The sequence below is a fragment of the Neoarius graeffei genome, chromosome 5, assembly GCF_027579695.1.
Source record: "Neoarius graeffei isolate fNeoGra1 chromosome 5, fNeoGra1.pri, whole genome shotgun sequence".
NCBI classification, from domain to species: Eukaryota; Metazoa; Chordata; class Actinopteri; order Siluriformes; family Ariidae; genus Neoarius; species Neoarius graeffei.
This window is the reverse complement of record NC_083573.1, coordinates 112,606,251-112,621,227: the sequence shown is the minus strand read 5'-3', so window position 1 is coordinate 112,621,227 and position 14,977 is coordinate 112,606,251. Positions and strand designations below refer to the sequence as shown.

Genomic DNA, 14,977 nt, shown 5'->3' with positions numbered 1-14,977 from the left:
TGTTAATAAGAGTCACAGAGCTTCCAGTATCAAGCAGTGCTTGCACAGCTTGACCATTCAACAAAAGTTCATATTTCAATTCATCACCATCAGCATCCCCACAAAGACAGTCCCCCTCCCTTGGTACATAACAGAATCCATTCAGCTTTGGCTTTCTCATAGGACATACAACAGCTTTATGACCTGGTTGCTGACAGTAAAAACAGACTATCTCCTGAAATCTCTTCTGCACATTGTCCCATCTTACAGCCCCACCCGCGGTACCTCTTCTGTCCCGCGTAGATGCTTGAGGTCGTGTTTGAGGTGGTGGTGTTGCTTGAGATCATAGTGGTGCTTGAGGTCGCTGATTACCCCTCTGATGCGCGTTCAAGTACTGCATGGCAAGTTTTGCAGCCACTTGCCCATCCTTTGGCTCATGCTCTTTGACCCAGGTTCTGATGTCGTACGGTAGGACTTGGATCAGCTGTTCCAGAATAATCATCTCTGCGATGTCCTCCTTGGAATGCTGCTCAGGTCGTATCCAACGACGATAGAGGCCCTTCAGGCGGTTATAGGTCTCAGTAGGGGTCTCTCCAGGTGGTGTCGTGGACGCTCTGAAGCGCTGATGATACGTCTCTGGTGCAATATCAAACTTCTCCAGCAGGGCCTCTCGCAGGTACTTGTATGTGTTGGAACGCTCCTCATCCATGGCTGTGTATGCAGCAAGCGCCTTCCCAGTCAATAGTGGCACCAGGCGACACGCCCAGTCTCGCTCTGGCCAAGCCCAGGTTCTGGCCATGCGCTCAAACCACAGTAGGTAATCTTCAATGTCTTCCCCTTGCTGATAAACAGGCATCTTGGGCTCTTTACGCACAACCCTCTCCAGCCAGGATGGTTGAGAAGCAGGACCCTGGGTGAATTGAAGAGCAGGAACTTGCCATAGCTCATCAAAAGCATCTGCCGATGTCTCTCGGGCCGCTGGACGTCGACAGGGGGTTGGTGTGGGGAGGCCCATCCGTGGACTCTCAGACGCAGTTGTTGATGCTGCCGGGGCTGTGTGGTGTGGCTGTTGTCCTCCTGCTTGCCCTTGGATGAAGTGTGTAGCTAGGCCACGGAATTCTGCCAAGATGCGCTCCTCACATCGCTGCTGGGTGGTCAGGAAATCCCTCAGCAGGCCTGCTACTTCTCCCATAGCCCTGTCTGTCTCAGGTGCTGTCGCTGTAGCCACTGCTTCTGTGTGGAACCGTGCTCGGGCCTTGGCATGCTAGTCTGCTGGTGTGCTAGCCGTCATCTTTGGCTGTACATCTGGTTGCGTCTGCTCCAACTGCTCCTCAGAGGCATCCGCCCACTCATCGCCCTTCTCATCCACCATTTTGGGTCTTTCAGATGCACTTTCTGTGGCTGGCCAATCCCACTTCTGACACCATATGTCACAGAGTAGCACAGCTCAGGTGTAGGTCCACTCATAAATAAACTGGCTCCGCCACAGCAGCACTTTAGTGCAAGGTGTTTATTTTACAAAGTGCTCCCAAATAATCCAAGAGTGCAAAGGTGAGAATTAGCAAAATGTACTAAAAAAAAAAATAACACTAAAGAAAAAAAAAAACTTTCTTAATGTAACAAATCAAACACAAGAATATTCCAAAACAATTTAGTTCAGTTTACCTCCAACAACTACGTACAGCAACAATCTGCATTACCATTAGTTACCTGAGCTAGTACTCTGTTGCTTCTCCTTCACTCTCTCTCCCACAGAATAATCAGGGTGAACATTTTATACTCTCAGCCCCTCCCCCAGGTCATACCATTACACAGTTTTAAAAATAAATTACCACAAGTAAACATTTTTAGACATAAATAACACAGCCATCAAATAGCTTTTCAACAATACCCTGCATAAGTATCCATTTTACAACAGTTTATTCCCCACAAACATTATTATTTTATTAGTTTGCAAAACACCCCTCAAAACTTGGTTTTGCCCGTACCCATGCTGCATTGCGCAGTCCTGACGCTACTGAATTAGCCCTCTGTTATTGCTACTCGGGTTGGCCTGTCATGGCGGCGTGCAAGCCATTCAAACCCTCCCCAAACAAATGCCAACCAGACTAAAACCCCACAGAAAAGACGAACAAGACAGAAAAAAACAAACCAAACACAAGACACAACCAACATTACCTAGACATCTCAAACAAGTAAGTATATGTTTATTTTAATGAGTTATGATTTTACCGTGGTAGGGAAAAAGACGCGAGTTTAATTGTATTTGCGTGTGGTGTGTGTTGCTACTAAAGTCAGGTGTGCACCCCTGCTGTAGTAACTAACTGGGATAGGGAAAACAGACTTGAAGAGGAGCCAGACAGAGCCCTCTGTCACAAACGCATAATGGTGATCTCACTCCTGAACTTAACAACTGCATTGGAAAGGCAGTGAATGTGTTCAGTAAACTTCTCCCTATTATGCATCATAAATCCATCCGGCTGCAAACAACAATGGCAATATATAAAGCCGTAGTGATCTCAACCTTACTATATGGCGCTGAAGCTTGGAATACCACCCTACAAGAAGAGAAACGCTTAGCAGCTTTTCATACTAGATGCCTTCGCAGAATTCTTGGTGTGTCTTGGAGAGACCACACCTCAAACGCAGAGATCTTTGAAAGATCTGGTCAGGCTCCCCTAATTAATATCCTGCGACAGAAACGGCTATCATGGCTCGGCCATGTCGTATGCATGCCTCAAACACGCTTACCGCGCCGCTTGCTCCATTGGTTACCATCAGGACGGCATTGTCCAGGCAGGCAATGCATGCGATGGAGCAATGCAGTCTCAAGAGACTTACAGGAGTCGGGTATCTCATTTGAGGAGGCAGTGGGGGCAGCACAGGACAGGAAGCAATGGCGATCCTTTGTGTTGGCACTATGTGGGCACGGCCCACTGCAGCAGTAAGTAAGTAAGTGACGGATCCTCAGTGTAAAAAGTTCAAGGGATCCTCAATGTAAAGTGGGACAGGGATCCTCAGTGTAAACCTTACAGGTATCCTCAATGTAAAGTGTTTCAGGGATCCTGAATGTAAAGTGCTACACTGCAAAAAATTGAAAACTGAATTTAAGGAGAAAATTATTTAATACTAGTGGAATTATTTTGCTGCATGGACAGATATTTTTACTTGATAAGACATCTTAGAAGCCCTGTGATGACCTGGCGACTTGTCCAGGGTGTATCCCGCCTTTCGCCCATAGTCAGCTGGGATAGGATCCAGCTTGCCTGCGACCCTGTAGAAGGATAAAGCGGCTACAGATAATGAGATGAGATGAGAAGACATCTTAGAATCAGTTGGTTGCAGTCTAGAACTAGGTTTAATAATCTCAGAATTGGTGTCTGGTATTCTTCTAACAGGAAAAGCTACAGTGGTGCTTGAAAGTTTGTGAACCCTTTAGAATTTTCTATATTTCTGCATAAATATGACCTAAAACATCATCAGATTGTCACACAAGTCCTAAAAATAGGTAAAGAGAACCCAGTTAAACAAATAAGACAAAAATATTATACTTGGTCATTTATTTATTGAGGAAAATGATCCAATATTACATATCTGTGAGTGGCAAAAGTATGTGAACCTCTAGGATTAATAGTTAATTTGAAGGTGAAATTAGAGTCAGGTGATTTCAATCGATGGGATGACAATCAGGTGTGAGTGGGCACTCTGTTTTATTTAAAGAACAGGGATCTATCAAAGTCTGATCTTCACAACACATGTTTGTGGAAGTGTATAATAGTACGAACAAAGGAGATTTCTGAGGACCTCAGAAACAGCATTGTTGATGCTCATCAGGCTGGAAAAGGTTACAAAACAATCTCTAAAGAGTTTGGACTCCACCCATCCACAGTCAGACAGATTGTGTACAAATGCAGGAAATTTAAGACCATTGTTACCCTCCCCAGGAGTGGTCAACTAACAAAGATCACTCCAAGAGCAAGGCGTGTAATAGTCGGCGAGGTCACAAAGGACCCCAGGGTAACTTCTAAGCAACTGAAGGCCTCTCTCACGTTGGTTAATATTAATGTTCATGAGTCCACCATCAGGAGAACACTGAACAACAATGGTGTGCATGGCAGGGTTGCAAGGAGAAAGCCACTGCTCTCCAAAAAGAACATTGCTGCTCGTCTGCAGTTTGCTAAAGATCATGTGGACAAGCCAGACAGCTATTGGAAAAATGTTTTGTGAAGGATGAGACCAAAATAGAACATTTTGGTTGAAATGAGAAGCGTTATGTTTGGAGAAAGGAAAACCCTGCATTCCAGCATAAGAACCTTATCCCATCTGTGAAACATGGTGGTGGTAGTATCATGGTTTGGGCCTGTTTTGCTGCATCTGGGCCAGGACGGCTTGCCATCATTGATGGAACAATGAATTCTGAATTATACCAGCGAATTCTAAAGGAAAATGTCAGGACATCTGTCCATGAACTGAATCTCAAGAGAAAGTGGGTCATGCAGCAAGACAACGACCCTAAGCACACAAGTCGTTCTACCAAAGAATGGTTAAAGAAGAATAAAGTTAATGTTTTGGAATGGCCAAGTCAAAGTCCTGACCTTAATCCAATCGAAATGTTGTGGAAGGACCTGAAGCGAGCAGTTCATGTGAGGAAACCCACCAACATCCCAGAGTTGAAGCTGTTCTGTACGGAGGAATGGGCTAAAATCCCTCCAAGCCGGTGTGCAGGACTGATCAACAGTTACCGCAAACGTTTAGTTGCAGTTATTGCGGCACAAGGGGGTCACACCAGATACTGAAAGCAAAAGGTCACATACTTTTGCCACTCACAGATATGTAATATTGGATCATTTTCCTCAATAAATAAATGACCAAGTATAATATTTTTGTCTCATTTGTTTAACTGGGTTCTCTTTATCTACTTTTAGGACTTGTGTGAAAATCTGATGATGTTTTAGGTCATTTTTATGCAGAAATATAGAAAATTCTAAAGGGTTCACAAACTTTCAAGCACCACTGTAGATCGTTTCAACTATTTTCAGGATATTTTCACTTGCTAAGATATCTTTTTTTTCAGTGTACAGGGATCCTCAATGTAAAGTGTGACAGGGATCCTCAGTGTAAACGTTACAGGTATCCTCAATGTGAAGTGTTCGAGGGATCCTTAATGTAAAGTGTTACAGGGATCCTCAATGTATAGATGGTACAGGGATCCTCAGTGTAAAGCGTGACAGTGATATAAAGTGTTACGTGTGTGTGTGTGTAATGACTCATGGCAGGGTTTAATAATAACCAAATAACTTCAGTATGGAATATCATGCTATCACCATGCCAACACACAGACACACACACACATAGCACATATCAAACACAAACACAGACACCAACACACAGAGACTGTTCTACCACATGCAATGAATATTTGAAATTACACAGTGGTGTGTGTACACACACACACGCGCGCGTGATGAAATCACAGTTTTTGATGACAGAATGTCTTCCAGCTCTATTAAGATGATTGGATATGGCTCCTTTGCTTGGATTTATGGGTAATATTTTAGTTGCTTTCTTCTGAAAACTACACACACACACACACACACACACACACACACACACACACACATGCATCACGCATATTGTGCCACTATATTCTGTTCTATTCACCATGTTTCTGTCTCTGTATTGTTCATTGCTTCCCCCACTGGGTCCACAGTAAGGTTAGAGAAGCTTATCACCGTAGCAACTGCAATTAAACGCAACACACACACACAGTCACTAACAGAGAGAGAGAGAGAGAGAGAGAGAGAGAGATGGAGGTATAACAGGTGTATTGAGGAGCAAAGCAGGTAGAATGAGGGAGACGCAGTGGAAAAAACAGCAGAGGAGCCTAACTGTACTGGTATGTACCAACTCTGTGTGTGTAATAATAACCTGTAATCAGATCAATGTATGCGTACCTTGATGCAGTTAGTAGAAATGTTAATAAAATGTAAATATTTTGGGATGGAAACATTTAACACACATGAAAAATTCATTTTCTACATTTTATAAGATTTACTGTATACTGCATAACTTTATTTTTCTTATTTCAGTTATTTATTATATGAAACATGGTGCGACATTGTGCTGCAGCTCTTATTTAACATCCTGCAAATATATTTATATTTTATACAAAATTAATAAATTTACACTAAATAGCAATTAATAATGTGTTTAAAATATAAAAATAAAACGTATATTGGAGAGAAAATCCAGACATATGATATTTGAACTTTACTAAAAGGAGATGAACAGAAAGTCAGAGAGGTTGTGTCAAGTTGAGTTAATTTAAACCGTGATTAGTGCAGCAATGGTGAAAAGTGTAAGTGGTGTGATGTTTCCTCTTTCTGCTGCTTGGATGAATGATGACGAATGAGCCTGTCAGCTGCCTATTACACATTTAGAAGTTTACTCCCTGACAGTGATTGATTAGTCTAAGTGAGGAAATGAATATATGAGTCATGTGATAGATGCAGTGATTCATGCAGTGAAACATTAATATTAATGTGATGCTGCAATTAATGTCATGGTTTGTGTATAGAAAAAGTTTAGCTTAAGTTTTGTTGATAAACTGTATAGATGTGTGAAATTGAACAGATTATGGTGTTCAATCAATGGAACACACACACACACACACACACACACACACACACACACACACACACACACACACACACAGGTAAAGGGCATTGAGTCTGCAGGAGTGTTCTTATCTCCTGCTGTTGAGTTACCTGATGAAATACTGCACTTAAAAACCCTTTAAACCCTCCCACACAGCTCTAAATGTCACTCTCTCTCTCTCTCTCTCTCTCTCTAAACCTTTCTCTCATGTGAATGGTTTGCAGCTGGATTTGAAAATGTTACTCACCACAGTAACTGAGCAGCGCGTCAACCATTCAGATGTGCATTAACTGTTAATAATTTGTATTTTATTGTGTTTATACATGACAGCATTTGCAATACCAGATCTCCCAAACTTCATGCATTTTGCATCGAAGCTATTCTGCTCCAAGTTTTTAATCAAAAGCACGGCAAAACAGCAATTTTCCAGGTCCCCCCCCCCCCCCCCAAAAAAAAAATAGGCACATATTGATCTGGAATGAATGGCAGTTCCACAGGTGTTTTGAACTCTGTGATGTTCAGTGACACCCTGAAAGTTCTGTCCTTAAACTTAGACTTTCTTTATTGTCATTCAGATTTGCATGAAACAATACACATCAGAATGAGATTTCGTTGCTTTGGCTCAGTGTAGTGCAGAACGAAAAAGCAGCAAGTATATTACCTGAAAAAAAAATATATATAAAAGAAAACTGTGTATAAGGTCCTATATACAATATAAAGTGTATTGCCTGAATATAAAGTATATTGCCTAGATGATGGTGGGGGGATTAATTCGGTTCAACAGTCTTATGGCATGTGGGCATGTCCTTGTCCCCATACCATGTTAGTGTTGGATTGGGCTCTTGTCCCGACTCATTTTTTTCACTTGAAAAATGTACTGAGATCATTAATGTGAAATAAAACCTATAATGTACTGTATAAGTTTGACTTACATGAATATTAGACATATACTTTGTATACTTTCACTAACATTAATTAACTAGATTTATTAAAGGTGCAATTCAAAAAAATCAGCTGAAAATTTGATCCAAAACAGCACTTTCAGTTTTCAACTGACAGATTCTGATTTGTTCAAGCAAAACTTGCTTTTTATTTTGCAGAGTCTTGGTTCTGCTGACAGAAAGGAAGCGAGACAAAGAAGGTGAGCTCTGTGCATTTCTCTCTTTCTTTGTGTTGTCATTTTTCTTTGTCAGTTCCTCTTCTTCTTTTTCTTCTAATGATCATATTTAGTAGCTGTCCTACAGAAGTATCTCTACAGTATTGGCCATGAGCTGAAAAGTAAAAAAAAAAATCAAGATACAAAATGGATTAAACATATGTGATGTGTGTGACAATGTTAAAAATTGTAAAAAAAAAAAATGAAGGAAAATTACATTACAGGCATTTATCAGACACTCTTATCCTGAGTGACATACAACACACCCAGAGCAGCCTGGGGAGCAGTTGGGGGTTCGGTGGCTTGCTCAAAGGAACTTCAGCCATTCCTGCTGATCCAGGGAGTCAAACCTGCAACCTTTTGGTCCCAAAGCTGCTTCTCTAACCTTTAAGTTATGGCCATAAACTTCTGTAATTAACTCAGTAATTCAGGTTCCACTCTTTAAAAGTCTTTCAGAGTCAGTTAACTTGAAACTTGTTGAAATTAAAATCTAAGCATTGTATATAGCTGATATATATAATTTGCCTTCATTCATTCATTTTTCTTCTGACTTTTTTCTGGTGTGTATCATTATGGCACCAAGATGAAAAGGTTGGAGTTTGGTTCAGACTTTTCTATCTCTAGCAATGGATTATTTCTCCTGGAGGATTCCCAGATGTTCCCAGCCAACCGTGAGATATTAGTTCTCCAGTGGGTTTTCATGTCCCATCCAGTGGGACGTGTATGACACTGCTGTACCTGGAGCCAGATTCTCTTCTCTCCTAAGTTATTCTATTCTATTCTATTCTATTCTATTCTATTCTATTCTATTCTATTCTATTCTATTCTTTACACTGCAAAAAAAAAGATATCTTAGCAAGTGAAAATATCTTGAAAATAGTTGAATTGATCTAGCATTTCCTATTAGAAGAATACAAGACACCAATTCTAGCCCTGCGATGACCTGGTGAATTGTCCAGGGTGTACCCTGCCTCTTGCCCATAGTCAGTTGGGATAGGCTCCAGCTTGCTCATGACCCTACACAGGATAAACGGTTAGGGATAATGGATGGATGGAAGACACCAAGTCTGAGATTATTAAACCTAATTCTAGATTGCAACCAACTTATTCTAAGATGTCTTGTCAAGTAAAAATATCTGTCCATGCAGCAAGATAATTAAACTAGTATTAAGTAATTTTCTCCTCAAATTCAGTTTTCAGTTTTTTGCAGTGTAGTCCTGGGTATGACTTTAAACTGCAACCGGTGGTGAGTCTCAGGTCTGGGAGGACTTGAGTATTGGGGAAAGTGGCGTTACCCGTTAATCACCATTGCTCCCAGGTCCGCTCTGACCTGGAGTGGTAGCACCTGCCTGGGTTCCAGCTATGGGTTAAATAGTACATCACCAATAAGGCGCTGGCAGCAGGGTGCTTTTCAGTGCTTTGTGGCAGATGAACCCAACAGGGTCAATGGCACACTACCAGATGGCATGGGGAAGAGCCACTCAAACGGCCAACAGATGGCATCACTCGGCAAGTCAGTTGTCACTACGGGGCAACTTCCATACCTGTCAGGTCTGTGGCACTTTTGTGCACCACTTGGCATCAGGTCTGGAGGTCCAGAGAGACAACACGATGGGGGCATGACATCATTTCTCTTACCTTACTGTGCAAGGCGCTTTGCTAGGAGAGAATAGTATATCAGAGCTCACAAGGCCAGGCATTCCGTGGTGGTTTGGCTGGGTTGTTTGTGCCGCCGCTGTGGATGGCTGTGTCTCTCTGGTGCGGGCCTCATGGCCTATCTGCATTTAAGGTGCCCAAACCACCTTAACTGACTCCTCTCAATTTGGATATATACTATATATTAACTGACAAACACTGAGCTCCTGTTTCACCACCACACACCACTACCCCAGCTGTAACACTGCTGCCACTGACCCTGATCTTTTTGTCAATCTCACACTTTCTTTTTTTTCCATCATTTGACAGTAAGAACCCAAGCTATTGAAACTTCTCCACTAGAGGCAAGGTCTCTCCCCTTACCTGAAGGGAGCATCCTAGTCTTTACTGGGAGAGAACCATGGCCTTGGACTTGGAGGTCCTGATTTTTATCACATTATTCTTTGTCATCCTTCATAATCAAAATGGCAACATTAACCTGGCAAACCCAGGAGAGCAAGTTTGCTCAGAAACATCAGGAAGAATCTTCAGTGAGAGACAAATGCAACTTGTATCTCTGAAAGGAATTCCCTTGTGTATATGTGAGCTTGGGTACACTGAGCCTGAATGGATCATGATCAAATCATCAATCATAGTGCCATCTTCATGAAGCTGTCATCAGAAGGCTGTCAGGTTCTGGTCATGGTGGAAACCTGAAGACATACTGGTAGACACCAGTGTTGAGGGAAGTGATGAAGCCACCAAGTTGAAAAGTAGTCCTTCTGAGTAATGCTCACGTAGGGCTCTTCAAATTCATTTGAAATGTATAGGAATGAAAAAAGTGCTACAGCAAAAGCAGTTACAGGTGTGAAAGCTTGGACATGGGAGATGTTTAAAGTAGCCAGGGAAAAAGACTTTTGAACATCCCCAAGGTTGTTCGAGCAAACATTTCAGCATTTCAAGAGGGGAAGACAAGACTGACTGGAGATATTGTTGAGTGATGGACAGAGAAATTTGAAGGACTTCTTAGTGGACTTTCAAGAGGCAGTGCCTGAAATCTCTGGTGTTTTGGGGTCCATCTCTGTAGCTGAGGTTACTCTGCTGGTTAGAAACATTCTTGGTGGCAAGGCCGGAGATGGAACCAGACTTCCTCTGACACACTCAGGTTCTTTTCCTGCCAGTAACATTCCACATTCTTTTCAAGGGTTGAGTCCATCTGAGACTGTTTCTCACATTCCTGCTGCATGACTGGCATTGCACTTGACCCACATGCTTCATCTTGCCAGTGGTGAGTCCACAAGATGAGCTGAGTCTGACTGTGTTACATAGGTGGCCTAGTTACCAGACGCTCACTTGCAGACCCCACCCCCAGCAATGGCTCCAGTGGTCAGTCTGGGCACACAGCCTTTTTCATAGGGGCTATTAGGATCTCTTCATTAAAGGTGGCCCTACTGGGGGAGACAAAGTGATATTTAATCATGTATTTGATTACATTGTTCATCCATGGCTCATTCTCTCTCTCTCTCTCTCTCTCTCTCTCTCTCTCTCTCTCTCTCTCCCACACACTCTCACAGACAGTGTAATGGCTCTAACAAGCATGTTGGTTTCACTGTGGTTTTGTGGTCAATGTGTGTATGCGTTCACTGGTTGTATAGTGTGTGTGTGTGTGTGTGTGTGTGTGTGTGTGTGTGTGTGTGTGTGTATAGGGGATGCCTTGATGGCAAGCATGTGTGTGTGTGTGCCTGACTCAGTGGTGTGTGTGTGTGTGTGTCCTCTGTGGTGTGTCTTTGATGTGGTTTGGCTACAGCAAGAGGACCATTAGCAACACACACACACACACACACACACACACACACACACACACACACACACACACAGAGTGGTATAAATTTGATGGTACTGTGTTCTCTATATCCTGTATCTTGACGCCACATTAATTTATGGTAAACAAACCACCATCCATCATTCTGTTAGTGACACACACACACAGATATATTCTATTTCTCAAAACACAAGATTCCAGTCAGACAAAATGGCTTTCCATGGTGCACTTGTGTGTGTGTGTGTGTAGGGTTACACTTTGCTATGTCACATCAGTCATCTCACACTGCAATAACTGCACTTTCAGCACAAAGCACTCTGTGTGTGTGTGTTTGGGAGGAAATCCCTATGGTGATGTCATCACTTGGTATTTCCCCCTGTAAGGAATTTTATGATATTGCATCATCAGACAGTATTGAACAGATTGATATCATTAGGAACAGCTGCAGGTGGAATCAGATAGACTGAGTTCTCACACTGCATCTGTGCTACCCTGTTTATCCTCTTCTATTGCCCCGTAACCACCCCCATCCCCTTCAATCTCCCCTTTACTACCATTATCCTCTTCTATTGCCCCTCCACTATCCCTATCCCTGTCTATTAGCCCTCCACTCCACCTGTTCCCTTCTGTTGCCTCTTCTCCACCTATAACCCCTTTGATTGGCTCTCTACAATACCTATTCCAGTCTATTGCCCTTTCACTACCTTTATCCTCTTCTATTGGCCCTTCACTACCCTTATCCCATGGTGGTGTAGTGGTTAGCACTGTTGCCTCACAGCAAGAAGGTTCTGGGTTTGAGCCCCGCAGCTGACAGGGGTCTTCCTGTGTGGAGTTTGCATGTTCTCCTCGTGTCTGTGTGGGTTTCCTTCACATTCCAAAGACATGCAGTTAGGTTAACTGGCTTCTCTAAATTGTCCATTGATCAAGCTTGGAGAGGGATGAGCTCCTCCAAATTTAAATGCCCTAGACACACCAATGACGGACTGTTAAACTGTCATCAGTGGTGCCTTTGCAGGCTATGGGATGAAGAAGACCCCTTATATTAGCCCTCCTCTACCCCATCCCCTCCTATTAATTCTCCATTACCACATAACTTTCTATTGCCTTGCCACTACCTCTGTCTGCTTCACTTGTTCTTTTACTACCCCTATCCCATTCTATCGGCCCTCCATGACCCTGATCCCCTTGTATTTGGCCTTCACTATCTCATTTCTTTCTGTTACACCTTCACTATCCTATTCCCTTCTGTTTGCCCTCCATGACCCCATCCCCTCCTATTTGCTCTTCACTACCCCATTCCTTTCTATTACCCCTCCACTACCCCATCCCCTTCTGTTTGCCCTTTACTGCCCCTATTCCTTTCTATTACCCCTCCACGACCCCATCCCCTTCTATTTACTCATCACTAACCCTATTCTCTTCTATTTGCCCTTCACTACCTGTACTCTTTTCTATTACCTCTCCACTACCTACCCCATCCCCAATTTCCATTTTCTGTTTGCCCTCCATGACCCCATCCCCTTCTGTTTGCCCTTTACTACCCCATTCCTTTCACTTGCCCCTTCGCTACTTCCCCTGCTACCTCCCCCATACACAACATATTATTGTCTATATATATATATATATTGTGTGTGTTTGTGTGTGAGACAGGGTGGACTCTGGTATTCTGCGTTTGACTCAGCGTCTCTCTGTAAAAGACAAGAAACAGGAGAAGAGTTTCTACAGGAGGCGCTCTCTCAGCGTTGACTGGTAACACACACACACACACACACACACACACACACACACACACACACACACACACACACAAACAGTTCTCTGTTTTTCAAAGAGAAACAGCGATCAGGCCATTTTCCAGAACACCAATAACATTTATTATGATGATGAAGATGATGATTATTATTATTGAATGTGGTAAAGGAGGAGCTCTCTCTCTCTCTCTCTCTCTCTCTCTCTGTTCTGCCAGAAAAACATCACTGGTAATTATTACAGAATGCCTGATTGATGTTCTGAACATTTTGCCAGTAGTTCTGGAGTACACATAGTGTGTATGTTTGTGTGTGTGTGTGTGTGTGTGTGTGTGTGTGTGTGTGTGTTATATGTTGGCTTGTTCAGTTCCAGATCAGATGAGGGTTTTTCAGCTCTTCAGACTCTGGGACTCCAGCTCTGATTCTCACACATTCTTTCCATCTCTCTCTCCCTCTCTCTCTCTCTCTCTCTCTCTCTCTCTCTCTCTCTGTCTTTCTCTCTCTCTCTCTCTCTCTCCCTCCCTCCCTCTCTCGCTCTCTCTCCCTGTCTCCTTCCCTCCCTCTCTCTCTCTGTCTCTCTATCTGTTACCCTATTTCTCTGTCAAAATTCTAATCTATTGAAATGGCAAAAGCTCAACAACAACAACATACTGGGGTGAAAAATAAAAACTGTTCCTAATTAAAAAGGCTTACTTTAATAAAGAAAATGAAGAAATGAAGAGTAAATTATTGTAGCTGAATGGAATGATTAGGACATTACCAATTACACCATGGTAATGTGCAAGCCCCTAAAATGATACTTAATTTTAGTAATTAAGCCCATTGGGCTGCTTCCACATTAGAACTACAATGGTTTAGCTCACACAGTTCACTACACAGAAGACAGTGCTGTTGTGAACGAGGTTTCTTGCTGTCTCACTGTACTGCTGAATGTAAACAGTGCTACCGCAGGGATGAGAACTGCATTCTGTGCAGGATGTGAAGTGAAGTGGAGGGGTATTGAATCACCCTGAAGGGGTTCATTTCACAGTAATGACCTGCTCACTGTATATTAGCCCACTTATCACATGGCTACTTACTAAAGAAATCAATTATTTGACAGTGAGTATTGATTTAAAAATTAATTTATTGTATACACTAATGATGGGGTCCATAGCAACCGTCTGTTATACATAGCAAAGGTCTGTTCGATAGAAATAACAGACCATAGAATTCCGTAATTGACCAATCAGAATCAAGTATTCGAATGAGCTGTGTAATAGTGTGTGTGCGTGTGTGTGTGTACATAGACATGAGTGTTTTACTGGGAAATACACCACTTGTATGTTTCATACAAGCTACATCTGGGACTGCGAGTTGGCCTAGTGGTTAGCGTGTCCGCCTCTTGATCGTGAGTTCTACTCCCCGTCAGATCATACCAGAGATCATCATAAAAATGGTACCTACTACCGTCTGGCAAGGCACACTACAGTACAGATGTGAATGGGGAAGTCAAACTCTCATGGTTACCAGAGGACTAGCCCCTCACTGTAACCCAAGCTGTATAGGCGAGATGCCGAGGGCTATCGAAACAGAGATCGGCGCCGCACCCATGCGCCTCAAAGAGTTGGTTAGTACTGGGACAGGAGAATGCCAGGGAAGACCAGATTCTGGTGTGAGAGGGATTTTGACTTGACATCTGGGACATGGAGAACTCCAACCATGAAATATTTTCCAATATGCTCCCTCGTGAGGAAATCAATGAAGTGTTTTGATAAATTTGGATACTTTTTGTTTGTGAATGTGTTGATATAATAAAAAGAAAATCACACAGTGGTGCGAAGATATGAAGTTTACCTTCTCGTGTTGAAAAATACATCACTCTGTCACTTCACTCACTCGTGAAATATTTTCACCACTCAAAGATAAACTTCATATCTCCACGCCACCATGTAATATCCTCTATATATCACACCAATATGATCTATGGTATATAATGTT

The 14,977-nt window shown here is 42.6% G+C and overlaps 1 protein-coding gene across 2 annotated transcripts in view; it reads left to right on the top strand.

Moving 5' to 3' along the window:
* The window catches only part of LOC132887250 (ankyrin repeat and fibronectin type-III domain-containing protein 1), a 280,949-nt gene that overhangs the window by 164,222 nt on the left and 101,750 nt on the right, over positions 1-14,977 (top strand). For both annotated transcript variants that reach the window (XM_060922780.1, XM_060922779.1), the window contains exons 5-6: positions 7,737-7,777; positions 12,900-12,998. In XM_060922780.1, coding sequence (XP_060778763.1) covers positions 7,737-7,777; positions 12,900-12,998 — 140 coding nt within the window. The remainder of the gene's footprint in view (positions 1-7,736; positions 7,778-12,899; positions 12,999-14,977) is intronic.